The 18714-nt window shown below is 36.2% G+C and overlaps 1 protein-coding gene across 3 annotated transcripts in view; it reads left to right on the top strand.

The window, feature by feature from the left end:
- Window positions 1-1525: 1525 nt before the first annotated feature.
- Window positions 1526-18714, top strand: part of LOC18421451 (TCP-1/cpn60 chaperonin family protein) — a 33492-nt gene continuing 16303 nt past the window's right edge. For 2 of the 3 annotated variants that reach the window (XR_016052028.1, XM_006826249.4), the window contains exons 1-6: window positions 1526-1956; window positions 2600-2862; window positions 3037-3183; window positions 3421-3582; window positions 4671-4748; window positions 6871-7004. Coding sequence is in view for 2 of the 3 variants with exons in the window: in XM_006826249.4 (XP_006826312.1) it covers window positions 1809-1956; window positions 2600-2862; window positions 3037-3183; window positions 3421-3582; window positions 4671-4748; window positions 6871-7004 (932 nt within the window). In the remaining variant the exon portion in view is untranslated. Of the gene's footprint in view, window positions 1957-2599; window positions 2863-3036; window positions 3184-3420; window positions 3583-4670; window positions 4749-6870; window positions 7005-15178; window positions 15346-18714 lie in introns of those variants that run through there. The other variant, XM_088861879.1, reaches the window with a different exon arrangement.

Genomic DNA, 18714 nt, shown 5'->3' with positions numbered 1-18714 from the left:
GTGAGAGTTGAAGTATTATCCTTTTTGCAAATAGGGGATACTCTAACCAAATAGCCCCAAAGAGACCGTTTTACTAAGGGTCCTATTGCCGACAGGTTTGGACTTTCAGGATGGCCAACAAAAAGCCATTTACTAAGCCTGGTATATTAGGTGTAAGCCCCCCAAAGAGACACCCCTTGTGCCATCTGTTCAAGTCTTGGTAAAGCAGTTCATGTGCCCCATTATAGGCTCCCCATAAATTGTATATCTAAAGCAAAATAGACAAATCAAATGTTCAATGTAAAAGGGGAAGAAAGCCCTTAAAAGCCCCCCTACCGCTAGCCTTTCAAGCGAAATATCAAAAGTTCAGTGTCAAAAAGGAAGGAAGCCCTTAAGCAAGGCCTCCCTCCTCCCGAACTAGCTGAGATCATGAATATGAAAAAATAAATAAAAATTAAAAACTATAAATAATAATTATAGTAAGAAAATATTTGGACCATTAGTTTCTAGTGTTTATCCATATGAAGATATATGCTTTACACTTTCTAGACCACATATGTAGAAATGTGGTGCAGGCCGCATGAAACAATTTTTCTAACATAAAAAAAGTTTTTTTAAAATACAAACTAGTACATAGGATTGACCATAAGTTTATCTCGAATAACTTTATGATGAACACTACCAAACAAAGGATAATTCATTATCAAAAATAATTTTATTGAAATAATAAAATACCAGTTCAAGTACATCCGGACAGGCCCTTAATGTGTTAAACATCAAAAAAGAAGTTATGCTTTGGGGTAATTTCTATATAAATATAATATATTTGGCAATATTAAAAAATAGTATTGTATTTTCCAATTTTTATACCGAAGTTTAATCATTTGCCGCATTCATATTTTAACTAAAGAGAAAAGTTTATATAGAGCCTAGGCTCTAAACAATCAAATTACAAGCGACGTCAAAACTTTCGCCAGAAGAGGCTGCTTTGATGCTCAAATATCATCATCCCGACATCAAGACGTATGGATATGAGAAAAAAAAGATTTCAAGTTTTGGAAATAGTGCATCTTGTAACTAATTTTTTGACCTACAATTTTTAAGATTTTGAAGTTTTCATAGATCTGATCGATCTACACTATTTATGAAGCTCTAAATTTTATACCGAAAATTAAAAATAAGTATTGAAACCATATTTCTCGACATTATTTGAAGGTAGGCTCCGCACCCTTAACTAAAATACCCTTGGATCCACACTTGGAAGTGTTCGAACATAATGTTTTTTTATTCTTTCTTCGGCAAAGAAATGAGGTCGGGACTTGTTTTTATGAGAAGGGTTGTTAGAAAAGAAATTATCCATTGATCAATGGTGGCAAGCCTCATGAGCGCACATAATTAACGGTGATAAGCCTCATGAGCACACATCTCATGTGGTCATTGGATCACGCTAAAAGAACCCATGATGCTTTTACAAGCTCAATATCGATATTAATTCCGGACATCAGGAAGCGCATTTCAAATACTCTAATGCAAGTTTCTCGTGAGTGCTCTTCAGCATTTAATTTGTTGGAAAAAAGAAGTTGCAGAGAAATCCCTCAAAAGGCGTGTTCTTAAGTGCTCAAACTTTTTAAAGAGAGCAAAATATATCATTTTGACTCTTGAGTTTCTCTCTGCTACAAAATTAGGGTTTCAACAAGAGGCACACCAGGGTCGTCACTTTCCTGTCGTTGGGCGGGAAAGGAAAACTAGGGTTTCAGGCTCTGATTTGTGAAAAGGAATAGGGTTTTGAGCAGGTGAAAAACTAGGGTTTCAATATATTGAGAGAAAAAATGGGGTTCCATATGCAACCCTATGGGATTCAGGCCATGCTCAAAGAAGGGCACAAGCACCTCTCTGGCTTAGATGAAGCAGTTCTTAAGAACATTGATGCCTGCAAACAGTTATCAGCCATCACTCGAACTTCTCTTGGACCAAATGGTATGGTTTTTAATTTATTTATCAGTTTCCTCTGTCGTAGATTTCTTCCTGCAACTTTCGAAGTCCATTTTGTTCATTTCATATTTGTTTCCATCTGTGTAGGTAATTAGTCCACAGTTTTTCTCTGATGAGGTGATTAGGTTACCATTTCTTAAGCTTTGGGATTTTCCATTTTGATTCAGGCTTTTCGGGAAATATCTATCCAGCTTTCTGAACACCTTAGAGTTTTGGGTTTTGAAACTACGTTACTGTGCCTTAGCTCAAGGTTCATCCGAAACACCGTCCTCTTCTAACTGTCTGTGGGTGATAATATTTGTTTTGGTTGTGTAAAGCTCAGTAGGGAAATGTCGGGAAAACAGAATGTGCAGTTTGATGCATCATCAGCATGTTTGACCGATAATCTGCTGTTCTTTCAATTCAGTGAATCAAAGGTCTTTTAGTTTAGTGTTCTAACACTCACAAACACACACACACACACACACACACACACATATATATATATATATATATATATATATATATATATATATATTGACAATGCTTTTATTGAATGGGATGATATCACCTGTTGAACATTCACTGTTATAGAACTCAACTTTCGTACATGGCTTATGTAGGGCTTCTTTACTATGTTTTGTTGTAGGCATGAATAAAATGGTAATCAATCACTTGGACAAGCTTTTCGTGACGAATGATGCTGCAACAATAGTGAATGAACTTGAGGTTCAGCATCCTGCTGCAAAGATTTTGGTGTTAGCTAGCAAAGCACAGCAAGAAGAAATTGGAGATGGAGCAAATTTGACCATATCATTTGCTGGGGAGCTCCTTGGGAATGGTGAGGAGCTTATAAGGATGGGACTTCACCCAAGTGAAATCATCAGTGGTTATACAAAAGCTATCAACAAGGTTATTTGCTTTCTTTATGGTTTGAATAGTTAACTTGCTTTCCTTCTTGTCTCCAATGAAATGAAGTTTTCTTTGCCAGAGCTTCTTTCAGATCCAGACAGACATTTACAACTGGCATTTTGGATCAGTAGTTGTCCTTGTGTCATTCATGAGTGTTTTCGTCTTTTTGACCAGACAATTGAGATTTTAGATGAGTTGGTGGAGAAGGGCTCGGAAAACATGGATGTAAGGGACAAGGATGCTGTTATTACCCGAATGAAAGCTGCTGTTGCTAGCAAGCAATTTGGGCAAGAAGAAATATTGTGCCCTCTTATTGCTGATGTCAGTAGTGTGATTCTATTTTTTTTTTTGGGGACTTTCTTCTTCTTCTTCTTCTCCTTCGTCCTCCTCTCTCTCTCTCTCTCTCTCTCTCTCTCTCTCTCTCTCTCTCTCGCGTGCGTGCGTGCACACAGACACAATGCACACCCATTCACACTCCCCCTCCCATATCTCTCTCTCTCTCTTTCTCATTCTTTAGGTTTGATTAGGGTTCCTAAGATGGACTGCATGTGCTTCCAGGCTTGTATCCAGGTCTGCCCCAAGAACCCAATGAACTTTAATGTAGACAATGTCCGTGTTGCAAAGTTGTTGGGAGGAGGATTGCACAATTGCTTAGTTATTCGTGGAATGGTCCTGAAAAATGATGCTGTTGGGACTATCAAAAGAGTGGAAAAGGCCAAGGTTCGTGTATATTATCAAATCAAAGTTATTCAGGTTGATATTGACTGGTTGGGTTTTACATTTCTTTACTTTTGTGTAATTTGATGTCAGATATCCTCATCATATGAGGTTTGAGATGAGCTTTGCTATTTAATTTTCCTTAAAATATTTTCAAGAAAATTCTTATAGGCTTCATGTTATTTGGAGCCTTTTTTTCATTTTATTGGCCAATACTATGGTTTTTTTACATTTTGTGCAATTCATACCCTCATCAGGTGAAAATGTTCAATTTGTCATTTGTGTATTAGTTCTCTATTTTGTTAAGTCATGGTTGTTGGAGCATGCACTGAAGTCTCTTTTTTTTTCTGTGATTTGCCATATGAATGTATAGGATTTTTCATCTAATAACTGTGAAGAGGATCTTAACAAAACAATATGTAAAACTCAGGGAAATTAGGAGATTGGGCAGAATCCTATGGCAAAATAGAATAAATCGACACAAATCATTTTCTATTGAAACAGATAATTTGGCTGTCATATTTCATACTTCATTGTATATTAATATCCTATAATCAAGACATATATGCATATTAAGTGGAATATCTAATATGAGATTCTAAGTTACTATGCTTTTGTTTTTAATATGCTTATGAATGTGCCCTGCTTCTTTTCTTTTCATGCTAAGCTAGTTATTTGATTAAGGTGTGCATTTCTAGCAGTGAGACTTAATTGCAGGTCTGATGGCTATGAATGTGCAAATTTCTTCTGATCGACTATTTTTCGTGAATCTGAAAATGAAACTAGTGCATAAAATATAAAAAATTTATGCTTTAAGGAGCACAAGGAATACTGTTTGTAGCATTGTTACTAAGCTATGTGTCAAAACACTTGAAGGTTACATGATTAAAAAAACAAAAAGTTGGAAGTTAGTAAATTTGACCTATTGTTCTAATAGATGTGTAGATCAAGTTTTGGTTTGCCTGAAGTCCTTGCGTTTCCCTTCTCAAAAAAGGAAAAAAGTCCTTGCATTTCCTTTGTATTTCTCTATAAGTAATCTTAGTCCCCTTTCATGAAATCTCATTTTTTTCCTTTTTCCTTTTCTTCTGTAGGTTGCAGTGTTTTCTGGAGGAGTTGATACATCTGCGACCGATACAAAGGGAACTGTTCTTATTCAAAGTGCAGAGGAGGTTATTTTGGCACAATTTACTTATGCTTGTCTTCTCTTCCTTTTATCTATAATTTGGTGATTTATGTCAGCTTATAAACGTTGTTAGTATCCATGCAACTTTTACTCAATGCAATTCTCATGTGTTTGGCTCCTTTTCTTCTCTTCCTCTTACACTGTTTTCTTTCACATCTTTTTAAGTTCAATTTATTTCATGGACAAAGTCTTTATTGCAGGGTAAGTTAATAGTCAGTTTCGAGAAGCATGGCTTATGCTAGTGAATATTCAATGTATTGCATCTTCCTCTTGCTGTGTTGGAAACAGTGGAACTTTAAAGTTTAAAGGCTTGAATTATGGAACCTGTGTTATGCATGACTGCAAATACTAAATAATAGGAAAAATTCTGTTGTGTAATGTATGCTATTGGATAATATTTGTTCTGCACACACTTTTTACTTATGGTTTGAGTGCAGATGAATGTACTCATTGTCATGATGCTTTGGATTTTGGGTTGTCCTCATTATTTTGCTTTTAACTTTCAGCTTTCTCTTGTACCACACGAAGAGGTTGGGTTACACATACATGCTTGCCTAGAACATGGGACATAGTTATTCTTGGAATTTTAACGTTCAGATCTCTCTATTCAGTCAGAGTTGATATGTGTGATCAATTAATGGTTTTTTTTTTTTACTTTCCACTGTAAGCCAATCCCTCCATAATATCACCTTACGTATCTAGAATAATACATCCTTATGTACCCAGAATATCACCTGAAAGAGACCCTGCAAGCCAATCCTGACTGTTATTTAGAACAGTGGAACCAGAGGTTCAACTGCCTGAAGAGGTAGCTGGCCTGTTTCATCCGGAGTGGCCCTACAAAGGAATATCAGATGATGGTATGAAAACTTGACCAGAGGTCCAACTGAAGAGAGGGCCTATCCAGTCCAACCCAGTTTGATTGCCAGCCCAACTGATTGAACCAGCATAATGCGACTTCTTCGATGGGACTCCAGTTCTGATTCTGATGTTTTACCAACTACTAGAAAAGTTTGATGTTATGCCATCTCTTTCAAAGAAAATATGTTGTAATGATCATCACTAGTCAACGCCCATGGTTGTTATTACTTCACCAGCATTTCTGCCATTTATGTTCTGGCACCCCTGCATTTCCTCCTATTTCTCTAAGCATTTCCAATGTGTTTTCAGTAATTTTGCATGCATTTTTTGGGGTAAAATAGTTCCCAAGTTTTTTGTTGGCATTGTGGCAACTCTTATATAAACTTATCTGCATCGTTCGACATAATTTTCGCGAATCTTACCCTGTTTCGTGCATCCCTTTCTAGAGTGAGCGGATCACTTCAGACATTCGCTGACTTTACTCTTGCCTTTCTTGGATTATTTCCTTCCCATGCCTCTATGGATGGATCACTTCAGACATTCACTGACTTTACTCTTGCCAAATCTTCAGCTGTGAGATGTTGACATTTAGCTGATGCTATACCTATAGGTGCTCCTTTGTTGATCTCAATCTCAATGTTGCATGCTGCTATTTAAATGCCTGTTGTCCAATGCCTTTTTCGTTAAGCAAAAAATTTAATTTATTGTAAACTAGGTAAATGACGCCATTCCGTTCAATGCCTAGGCCTCCCCTTATCATCTAGCTTACTCACCCTCTTCCTTCTTCTGTTTTACTTAGCAGTATTTTTCACAATTCCACCTTGGTGGTATGCATTTGTCCTCGGAAATCACCCCGAATTCAAACGTCTAGTTTTGAATAAACTTCTAACTTTGGGGGAAGGTATGATTCTTTTCTTTTAAATAAGGCTACAGCACTTGCACCTTATCCATAGACTATAACTAGGCGACAAAAGGAAATTTCTTAACCTGTTTACTTGTAAACCTCTTACAGATTATTAGGGGGCTGAATTCCAAGTTGCAACAATAGGATTTACTTATGGTTGAAGTAGCTCCTGACTTAGTCAATATGAAGTTTGAATATGCCAATTAGATTCTTTATCTTCTTGGTCAAGCATAAAATCTTATGAACTATTTGTGTTAGTTAAGAGTTAAGAGCCTGTTTCTTGCTATTATCCTTGTAGCTATGGGAAGTATATTGATTCTTATTTTGCATCATGCTTGTACAGCTTGAGAATTACGCGAAAACTGAGGAAGCAAAAGTTGAGGAGCTCATAAGAGCTGTAGCGGAGTCGGGTGCTAAAGTTATTGTCAGTGGTGGTGCAGTTGGAGAGATGGCATTGCATTTCTGTGAACGTTACAAGTAAGATTTTGTATTTTTCTTATCTTGTTCTCGGCTACTTGCTAGTCTTTTTTTTGGATAGATGTGCTTTTGCGACTTTACATCCTCACTTTTTCATATTTGTTTATGAAATTATTTATGGTTTGCGTGACTCAGATACGAAGGGAATCCAAACAAACATATTTATTGGTGAAAATTTGGGGTAGGAATGCGAGAATTGTGTTTGTGAAAGATCTTCTAGTCCGGTGTCAAGGGTCTTTAGTGGCTAATTATTTCCTTGTAATTTTTGTTGGTTACTAGTAAATTATTGGACAATTGGTCTTTTTTCATACATGGGAAACTTCTTGTTGGAGTCCTAGGTTAGGTTCTTATCAAAGTGTTTTGGAAGGGTGAATCCAAAATTTCTGTTTGATCAATTGAGTTGAAAGAAACCTAATGCTTATCTTACTGTAGATCTTTTTCATGTGGGTGCTGAGGGCCACAATTGTCCCTGCCAAGTGCTTTTAGTAGAGGTTGGATAAAATCTTTTACAGGAGCTAAGAGTGATAATTGGTGAAGTGGATATGGGGAAGGCATATGATGCGACAATGTGGACTCTGTCTTCTTGGAGTATTTATTTGTAAGCTGTGTTTTGAAGTGCGGTGGAAGATATGGATAGAGGAGTTTGTTGGAGTATTTATTTGTAAGCTGGGTTTCGAAGTGCGGTGGAAGATATGGATAGAGGAATTTCCATATTGCTCTCTGTTTCTACATTGATGAATTTGTTTCCAGGACTAGATCTGAATTCGAGAGGAGTTTGATAGATTGAATATTACTTTTCTCCTCCATATTATTGTAACATTGTATTTCAGCCCCCATGGTACGCGGAGCTTTTGCTACTGCATGGGTGTGGGGCCAGGTTAACCCAACTTAAATTTGCTGACTTATTGGGTTTGATGTGTCAGTTGAGCAGTTGGTTAAATGCTTGGATTCTAAGAATATTGTGTGATGTATTTTATTATTTGCTCACATCATGGTCTAATTAATGGATGCTGGAGATAGAGGAGATCGGGTAGAACGGTGGGAGTGAGTGGGTGAATAGGCCCATTGGTTTCGTGATAGGGTAAGAAGAAAGCTGGTTTGAAGGGGTTACCCAGGCATCCGATAAACCCTTTTCCCAATCTTCAATAACCTACATTTGATGATTTAAACTAGGGTGGTTTCCAATCTCTAAAGACCTTCAACATGTGTACTCTCTATGCTATACTCTCCCTTTCTGTAATTTAAGAAATAAATTTTCCTACAAATATACTGATGAAAATGTGGAATTCAACGAATTATCTCATCCTGTAATCAATAAAATAATCTCTCCGCAAAAAGATGACGTAAAAAAGTAGAATTCTTTGTAATAATCACCATGAAATGGCACAGAAATCAGAAATAGGAGACACATTAAAACATGTCCTTGAATTCATCCATTAATCCTGTTCTTTAACATATTTCTTCGCTGATGCAAAGACTAATCAAATGCAGGAAAGCTGTCTAAGTCTGTCTCTTTCCTCTAAACCCTAAGTTTCGACCATTAGCCACGAATTGCTAAGTAAATAGAGTAGGAAATTGTGAGGCAGAATTCTATGACATGAAACACTGTGCTATCTTAGCGACCAATGCATTAATGGAATTCAATGATCGAACACTCAGGGCAGACCTAACTCATTGGGAGTTCCCTAATTGAGATGCTTCATGCAAAATCATCAAAAAGGGACTGAGTAAGCCTTTGAAATGGATTCTCCCTTATCTTTCCTTCCACTCTGGGCTCCTCTTTTCAAACCTAGTCCCTTCACTTGCTCATGCCTCCATTCTCTTTCCCTTTGCTAGCCGCGCACCTCCCTCGTCTCTTTCTCATATTTGGAGAAACCCTTTTGCCTTCCATCACGAATCACGAATGTTCTTCATCATGGCATGAGGGACTTTGGCACGGATGCCTGTGTCTGACATTGCCACATGTACCTATGCCCATGGAATATTTCATGGTTCCATTTGGTAAGATAGGAAAGCTTATGTAAGTAGTGTTCAATAAATGAATCAATAATTGTTGGCTTAATGGTTATGGAGGTTTGGCACACAATTGAATCAGCTTTAAAAGGAAGTTGTTGAAAGTAAGCAAGAAAGAGATGGGTGGTTTATGAGATAGTAACCAAATGGGGGTAGGCTCTTGTAGGATGGTGAGGGATCAATAGTTACATACCTACTTTCATTGGGAATCTTGACTCCAAGTTGGGAATAACAAATGTGCAAGGTTTTGGGTGGAGGTTTGGATGGGAGGGCAAGCCTTAAGTATCTGATAACCTTAACTGTATGCGCTATCTAGTACCAGAGTCATTCATGGATGACTGATGGTAGGTGAGGGATTTCCAACTATCTGGTCACCATGCTTTAGAAGAGACCCAAAAGTGAAATAAGGTGAAGCCTTCATGAGTTTATGAGCAGGGTTGGAGGACTTCCTTATCAGGCTCGAAAGAGAAGATGAAGTTATGGCCCAAGATCTCAAGGGTGATTTCTTGGTTAAGTTAATGCACAGAGTCTACACTAAATATCTGGAAGAAAATGGTATGATAAACAGCGTTGGGCTGCTTAGAATTGATCTTTTGCAATGGTTTGGACTTGACAAATTGCATTCTATTGACCATCGGAGAAGTTGAGGACTGATAAACCAAACATATGCTTGATGTGTAAGAGTGATGCCAAAACAATAAGACAGCTGTTCCTGCACTGCCATGGGTAGATGAGATATGGGTATATATCTTTAAGCTCTTGACCTAGTTTGGAAGTTGCAGCCTTCAGTAACACAACTCATTACTTAATGGTTCAGCTGGCGGCCAATGCTGAAAAAGAGATCAACAGTTTGGAGGTTGTTCGTGTTAGCAACTTTATGGAGTTTGTAGTTCAAGAGAAATAGAAGGTGTGTCAATGCCAAAAGATGGAATTATGAAAATTGATATGTTAAAGGAGCAACAAAGGATGATGGTTATAGAGGGGGCAAACGCAAGAAGAGAGCACAATGGATATTCACTGGTAGACTTCGAGAATTAATGGGAAAGCATAGTGATATCTACATTAGCAAATACTAGCAAGAATTCACATGAGAACCACCATAAGAGGAACTAATAAACCTTAATTTTGAAGGAAGTGCAGGTTCTGTCACTGGCTGTACAGTAGGAGGTATAATAAGGGACTACCAAAGTAGATTATTAAGAACCTTCTCAGCCACTGTGCAAAAGTCATGTTGTCAATGAGGCAGATGTGTGGGTGATGCTAACTGGCCTCCGAATCTAGACCTGGAGTGGAAATCAATGCTTAGAATAGAAGGAAATGCCAGCAACATTATCAGTAGGGCCAAGCGAAGAGATAAGTGTCCATCAAGACTGCATAATATATTCGAGGATATGCGGCATCAATTTATTAGGCTGAAAATCCGTAGGCTGAATTATGGAACTAATGATCTGTATTAGAGAGCCATTAGGAATCTAAGATTATATTAATACGAAAAGAAATGTAGACTCCCCACACCCAGTTACCACATCGTGGTATCCATTCCTACCGCTGACACCCCCAATTAACACTTTCAAAATGTAACTCCCCAATCTATTGAAAAAAACGGGTAGGGGCCTGTCTTCCCCACTGAATTACCCAAAAAAAAAGGAAAAAAGAAAAAAGAAATGTAGACTCTGAAAATTAGTATTAATTGGGTGGCTACGGAAGATACCATTAAGCACCCAAAAAGTGATCAAGTCATCAAACTGCTTCATGGAAATGTTGCCATTTATCCCTTACTACCTTTTGCTGAATTTCTGGACTTGCTAACATGATAGCTTCTTCAAACATCAATGCCACCTTGTTTATTGCTCATAAACATATGACTGTTTGTCACTTTGTCTCTATTCTCAAGAGCTTGGGCTGGGCCCTAGTAGAAAAAAGTAGTGCAAAATCTCTTATTAAATGTGGACCTCATCAGTCGTCTCTATATTTATCAAAGGCTGAAATTTTTCTATGACCAATGGTTTAAACAATAACAATAGCAGCAACAACAACAAAATCAACAACAACAATGGTAATAATTTGATTGCCCAATAATGTGGAAGCATATTACAGTTACATTTATTGAACATAGGAAATCCTTTTCATGGAACAAACATGAGAAACCCTGGCATGCTAGCAATTCAAAATTAGAAAAATGTCTCAAACCTAGATGGCTTAATACATAGTCAACAAGTTACATGCTAAGAAGAAAATGAAACAAGCCCTTCTGTAAAATTAACTCTAGTCTTGCATTTGAGAATGACAAATTCTTGAGGAATCTAAAAAATCAGAAAACTGAGAGTACAAAGGAACCATTAAGAACGCACTAACTTGACAAGTCAATGCACTTGGTTAAAGAAAATAAAAGCCCTGAAAATTATGACTTCATGGGATTTGGGTCCTCACAAAATTGTGTGGAGATATAAGTAAAAAATGTGTAGAGAAATAAGTAAAAAATTTGAACAAGTGTTTAGAATAATTCAAAAGATGTGTATATAGGGCACACAATGTGTGTGTGTGTGTGTGTGTGTGTGAGAGAGAGAGAGAGAGAGAGAGAGAGAGAGAGAGAGAGAGAGAGAGAGAGAGATTGTGTTCAATCTTATTCCTCTCTCTATTTCTAATTGAATTACTACTATTTACTCTTTTTCTAATCTATTTATTTTTTAACATTTGAAAATGTTCCTCTCTTTGCTCAATTTTATTCTCTCCATATTATTATTCATTCGTTTCGAAGCCCTTTCTTTCAGCTTGCTTGGTGTTTACTGTTCCTCCTCTCTCTCTCTTTTTCCCCCTCCCCCCACCCCAATTTCTCATGGTGAGCGCTCTCTCTTAATGCATATCCTTTGAATTATTCTAAACTCTTTTACGTCAATGCTTTTACTTATTTTTGTTCACATTTTTCTAGAGGCTGCAATCCCATAAAATGCAGATATTTTTAGGGTTTTCGTTTAACCATACCCATTTACTTCTTGGATTAATGTTGTTCTTATTAGGTTATTGTACTTTGATTTTTCATCATTTTTTAGATTTTTAAGCAATTACCAATTTGGAATGCAAGAGTACTGTTGATTTTAGGGATAATTATAGAAACACCCCCAATTTTACTTTCTAGGCATCCTACCTCCTAACACTTTTGATACCACACTATGAACCCCAACACTGTTTTTTTTTTCAACTACTCCCAAATCAAAAAGTTATTTTTTTGGGACCAAAATACCACGCATTTAACCCATGTTTTCACAACGTGATGCCCAACATTTGTCGGTCCTGCACATAGAGCCATCGGCTAGGTAAAAGTTGTGTGCTGGACCTGCTAATGTTCACATTATACCGGTCTCGCACCAACTTAGCGAAAGTGAGAAATGAGGTAAAAAGACGGTATTTGGGTTAAAAAATGTCAACATTTGTACTGGGGGGGGGGAGTGGTTGGAAAAAAAAAAAAAGAAAAAACAGTTTTGGGGTTAATAGTGTGGTATCAAAAGTATTGGGGGGGAAGATGCCTAGAAAGTACAAATTGGGGGGTATCCATAATTTTCACTTGATTTTACGAAGGGGTTGCTTTGTCTTTTCCTTTGCACGTAATTTTTTAGAATGGTTGAATTGTGAATGGTATTATCGGTTTTCTATACTTGATACATTTTTATTTACATTTTTATCGTCTCATTTGTATTTGTGTTGCTAGCCTGTTAGGGTTTGTCTTTTTTTTTTATTTCTCCCTCTTCTATAAAGGAATTTCTCATGTATAAGAAATGTAACTATGAATGTAGATCATCAATGAAATTTAGAAGCCTAGCATTATTGCATCGTCTAAGTTATGATTATTAATTTTTCAAATAACTATAAATGTAGATCATCAATGAAATTTAGAAGCCTAGCTTCGTTGCATACTCCAAGTTATGATTATTAGGGAAATTTATCAATTACCCACGAGAGATACAAAATTTAACACTTTACCCATATCTTTTAACACCCATAAAAGATACATGGTCTTAAGTTGGAATAATCACATTTGGGCAAAATGTTAAATACTTCAACTCTTAGGGGTATTTTGACAAATTTCCCTTATTATTACTATTGTTGTTGTTCTTGTTGTTGTTGTTGTTGCTACTGTTGTTGTTGTTGTTGTTCACATGAAAATTTCCACCATGTGATAAATATCGTGACAATGGATGTGGTCCAAATTTGATAAGTGATTTGGTAGTACTTTCCGTTCTAGGGCGCATGCTCTTACTCATCAGGTTTTATACTCACAAGAAAGAGTTCTTATGATTTATGATAGATTCCTAGTGATTGGGGTTCTTAACTTTCTTTTCCTTACATGTTTATGTATATAGATAGATATATATTTTCCGTGCTAAGCTAGCTTGGGTTTGTGCCATCACCTCAACCCTTGTGTTGATTTTAAAGAATATTTACTTTTGACACAAGACTATAAAATCTATGGTTATTGTCCTAGTAGGAGTAATTGTACAAAATATCGTGCTATGAAGGTTAAGAAATTCTACAATGAGCTATTCATTTGCTATTCTTTAACATTTCATCTTCGTGACTAATTCTTCAAGCCTCTGGAGCTCGTTCAACCTTAAATTTTTTTATTTCTCTTCTTTATTTCTTTGTGTTTGCTTCCTTATTTCCTCACTTGTCTCCTCTTAAGATATTGATGATCTATTTTGATGGTTTTTTGGATGGTGGTAACATAATTTTGGATTACTACATCTTGCTAATGGTTTTCTTGCATTGATACATTTTTGTGATATATTTTTCTATGGAAATATCGCTTAAACAAGGCAATAACCTTACCTGAAGAAGTAAGGTTGTGGTGTTTTACACCGTTCATTTTAGTTGGATGGTGTAGATTTGGCACGTCTTTTGAGACAAAATTTGACACTGTCTTAAAAGACGTGTCAAATCTACACCGTCCAATTAAAATTGATGGTATAGACTATCGCAACCTAACTTCTTCAAGTAAGGTGCCGCCTTAAATAAACCCAACCTTTTTCTATTGCTGCTAGAAGCAATACGTGCATTTTGGTAGCATTTAGGGTGGACCTTCTTTATTTGTGTTGTATATTGTGTTGATGCTATGGCCAAATATTGCCAAGCACTATAACACAAGAACAAAGCTAGAGAACTAGAGAAGGTTGGCCACTTCCTATCAAAATGTGTAGGACAATGTGGATTGCGTGGTAGAACATAGAGCTTTCTGGTAGCAATAGAAAAGAAGCCACTAAGACCTTTTACACAAGGTTTCTTGCAAGATGTAGTAATTTAATATTTCTTTAAAAAAGATGTACTAATTCAATTATATGCTACCACACCCCAAAAAGCATTTAAAAGGAATTATCAAGAAACCACCAACTTTTGAGGAAAAAATGGAGGAAAGAAGAAAGCTAAGACAAAGGCATAGAAAAGAAGAGAGGGAAAATCTAAGGTTATGGAAGTTGCTGAGGCATGATTAAGTGGTCTAGAAAATGAGATAATGTATTGTAAGTGAGTGATTTAGTGTAGAATTTCTTAAACTAGAGCATAGAATTAGGCTTCATGACATATTGTTTCTGTACTCATACTATCAATAGGACTATAAAAACCATCGAGCTATAGTCCCAAACCTATGTTCTTTGAATTTAATTCAATAGGTGGGGTAACCCCAAAAGCTCCGCAAGCTTAGCGAAATTTTAGGACTTTATTTGAACAAGATCTATTCTATAGGTTGTCCATTTGTATCCAATGTCACAATGGTGGCGTGTACCTCATTGTGCACAATGATATGATGCCATGTGGCCAGAGTGTGAATGCCAGCTTTGGGCCCACCATGATTCTCTAGTCATAGAGGACCCTACTCGCCGAACTACGGCTTGGATAAGATGGCCACATGGCAGTCTGATTTTAGATTTCTGTCCATATACCTTTCACGCGTAATAATCTTGTCGATTCGTTTTTAAGAAAATGATTTTGTAATCGAGATAAATTTAACATATGAATCGCAAGCTCAATATTTACTCAATTTGGTATCAGGCTTTGTGATTTTTATTACTAATTGGCCATGGATGTTCTAGTTGTTGCCTGTTTTTGCTGCTTGGTTTAAAACATTAAGATGTCTCAATCAATGTTGCATCTTTGCTTTTCTTTGGTCGAAGATGCCCAGGTTGTTAGGCTGTAAAGAATGAATGGTACTGCTGCTTTGGCTTGATTTGGTCCTCTTAGGCATCTTCAGCCAGCAAGAAGTGTGGTTCGACTGAATTGTAAGGGAAAATTCTGTGATTTTCTACAGTGTTTATGGGCAATTGAAGAAGGGCGTGAGCAGTATTTTTGTTGTACTCACGACAACTTTGAACCGAAAAGTGAAAGGATAGGCTATCAAAATATTACCTGGAAAATTATTATAAGTACCACAAATATTATAAATACCAAAAAATATCCAGGTTTCACCAAAAGGAAAAAAAAGGCCTTTTTAATTTTTCAGTCACAAACTCTATTTTTTTCTATTCTTCTTCTTGTTGCACCCTTCACTTTTTAATTGCCTCTTTCAAAATTCAAATCATCAAATTGAACTATTCGAGATGGTGGGATTTTAGGGTTCTCTAATCCCTTCATAGAAATTAGGAAGAATTTTTCTTTTTGTTTGAAAGATGTGGCTCCTTGAATTGTTTTAGAGTTATTCAATCGTTAATATCCAGTTCTTGTTCACCACAATTGTATCTATTCTATTCAGCTGTTCTTCATCAAATTGAGTTATTATTTTTCCGAGTTTTTCTTAATTTCTAATATTTTTTTTTCTTATTTACTTATATTTTTATTAATTATAATATTTAAGTAAACTTGAAGTCTTCCCCTGATTTGGCAGAAGCAACTGAAGCACTTCCCTTTCCTAACCAAACCAAAGAATCCTCCGGAATAAATTTGATGTTGGTCAATATGTCTATTTTTCAAGAAAATTTTAATGGTTCGTTTTCAAGTTAAGTTTGAGGCTATAAAAGGCCATAATAGCTAGAGGTTTTAGGCCAAGATTTCTCATAGGTTTAGGTTTGGGGGCAAACTGTTGAAATAATTCTTTTCCTTTATTCTTTATATTTTTTCTGTTGGCTTATATTCTTCCTTTGAATTGTTTATTCTATATTATATTCTATCTGTTTGAGATCCTATAGTTTCTAAATAAATATTACTATAATTTTGCTGTTCAGCTAATTGATTTAGCCTTGATATCCATTTAGCTTTGTCTTTAATAGGTATTGCGAAGATGTTATTTTCCTGGTTTATAACCAAAGTCTATGTGGGCGATGAACTACTTCAGTTATTTTGTTTTGATTAATAATTCGTGATTTTTAAGTTTTTTGTATTGTATTTGAGTTTACTTGCTATTAAGTACCAATATCCAAACCATTAAAAGAAGTATGCATGTCTTTGAATATTTTTCAAAAATCATCATCATCATCTGAGCCTTATTCCAACTATTTGGGGTCGGCTGCACGAATCCTGTTTTGCCTTTCTGCTCTATCAAGAGCCATACCCTCAACAACACCCTAAGTCAATATATCTTTTCTCACTACTTCTATCCATGTCTTTTTGGGCTTTTCTCTTGCCTTTTTAGGGCCTTTATTGAACCAAATCACACCTCCTAATTGTGTTGTATTAGGTCTACGTTGCACATAGCCGGCCCGCCTGAGTCTATTTTCCCTTATCTTATTGCCTATTGAAGCCACACCTTTCCCTTGATTTTATTCATTCCAAATTCTACTCTTTCTTGTCTTGCCCCTCATCCATCTCAACATCTTCATCTCAGTTAGACTCATCCTATAAGTATGTTGTTTTTTGACCACCCAACATTTTGTCCCGTAAAGTATGGCTGGTCTTACAACTATCTTATAGAACTTCCCCTTGAGTTTCATCGATATATGCTCCGATCACATAAAACTCCGGATGCACATCTCAACTTCTCCTACCAGCTCTAATTCCATGTACGACATCTTCCCTTTTCTCTCCATTATCCTAGATTATCGACCTCATATATATGAATCTTTCTAAAAAATAAATAAGATTAGAAGAAAAAAAAGCTATCTTTATTTTGTTTAATTTTGAATTAAATTTGGTTTTTAACATATCTTGATCTATTGGAAATTTTTATGTTAAGGTGCTACAATAAAATGTTTCTAATTCTCCTAAAGGACTATAAACTAGAACTATTCCATATAGGACTATGAGATTTAATGTTGTTATATGAAAATTCCTCTGAAGTAGATAGTCTAGAGAAATCAATTCTCTTCTTGGAATTTTTTTCGAAACGAAAATTTGACATTTCCTCTTAAGTTCTTTTATAGATTCTATTTCAAATTTCTTTAGTTCTTGTTCTTTACTGTGTGTAGTCATCGGAAATAATTTTCAATGATTTGGTAGCCTTCGTTCCATTTTTATATGTTTAGGTATTATAATTTTATTAAAATTCATTGAACTCAATAGAGTAATCATTGCCATCATCATCATTCAAGCCTTTTAGGCCTTCTCCTTGCGCTTTTAGAGCTGTTCGCTCAAACCAAATTGCACCTCCTAACTGGTGTTGTTTTAGGTCTACGCTGTACATGGCCAGCCCACCTTAGTTTACTTTCTCTCATTTCAAGCCACACTTAAGTTCCCTTATATATATTCATTCCGAGTTCGATTCGTTCTTGTCTTGCCGCGCAACCATCTCAACATCTTCATCTCAGCTATGCTAATCCTATGGATATGTTGGTTTTTTGACTTCTTAACACTCTATCCCATAAAGCACGACTGATCTTACTGCCGTCTTATAGAACTTCCCCTTTAGTTTTAATGGTATGTGGTGATCACGTTAAATATCATATGCATATCTCCACTTTGTCCACCAGCTCTAATTCCATGTGTGTCGTCTTCCTCATTCTCTCCATTCTCTTGGATAATGAACCCTAGATATTGGAAATAATATCTTTTCCTTATTTTATGACCATCAATCTTAACTACTTCCTTGTTTTTACTCATATTATTACTAACTTGCATTCCATATATTCTCTCTTAGTCCGGCTAATTTTAAAACTTTTAGATTCTAGAGCTTCCCTCCCAGTGTTTTAAAATTTTGAATGCGGTTTTGATGTGGTCGGGGGGCCGATGTGGCTATGCGGCTTGATGCAGTCTAGATGTAGACGCATCACCCTGATGTGGTCAATGAATATAAAAAATTTCAAAAAAATCTTAAAAATTGGTTAAATCATAAAAAAAAAAATGGAGTTGATGGTAGGTATCTAATTTATTCATTAGCTCCAATATTATCAGTTTTTTGGAGACTCTGAATCTTCTGTTAGAATACATTAGAAAGTAGAAACTGGAAACTGGAAAGTTACTCTTTAGAAGGGCATTAGGAGACATCATATTATCATAATTCATAAACATCTAAAAGCCATTGTCGCAATTACAAACTTGGCCCTTGAAAGCCTCGAAGCTATGCTCAAACTTCTTCAAAGCAATGCCCAAGCTAATTCCAATCGACCACCCAACCAACACGGAGAGCAACTCGACAATTGTTTTGCAGAATAATTCCGCCTACTTTTTTTTTCTCTCTTCATTTGATCCAAAAACAACCATAAATGTGGCTGTTTATTGTGTTTGGGGGGTTTAATACCCCCCTAAACCCTCCCCCCCCCTTTTGGGGGGAAAATGACCAAAA

The sequence above is a fragment of the Amborella trichopoda genome, chromosome 3, assembly GCF_054954075.1.
Source record: "Amborella trichopoda isolate Santa Cruz 75 chromosome 3, AtrichopodaSantaCruz75HAP2 v2.0, whole genome shotgun sequence".
NCBI classification, from domain to species: Eukaryota; Viridiplantae; Streptophyta; class Magnoliopsida; order Amborellales; family Amborellaceae; genus Amborella; species Amborella trichopoda.
The sequence above is the reverse complement of the archived record's forward strand: the minus strand, read 5'-3'. Positions and strand labels throughout refer to the sequence as shown.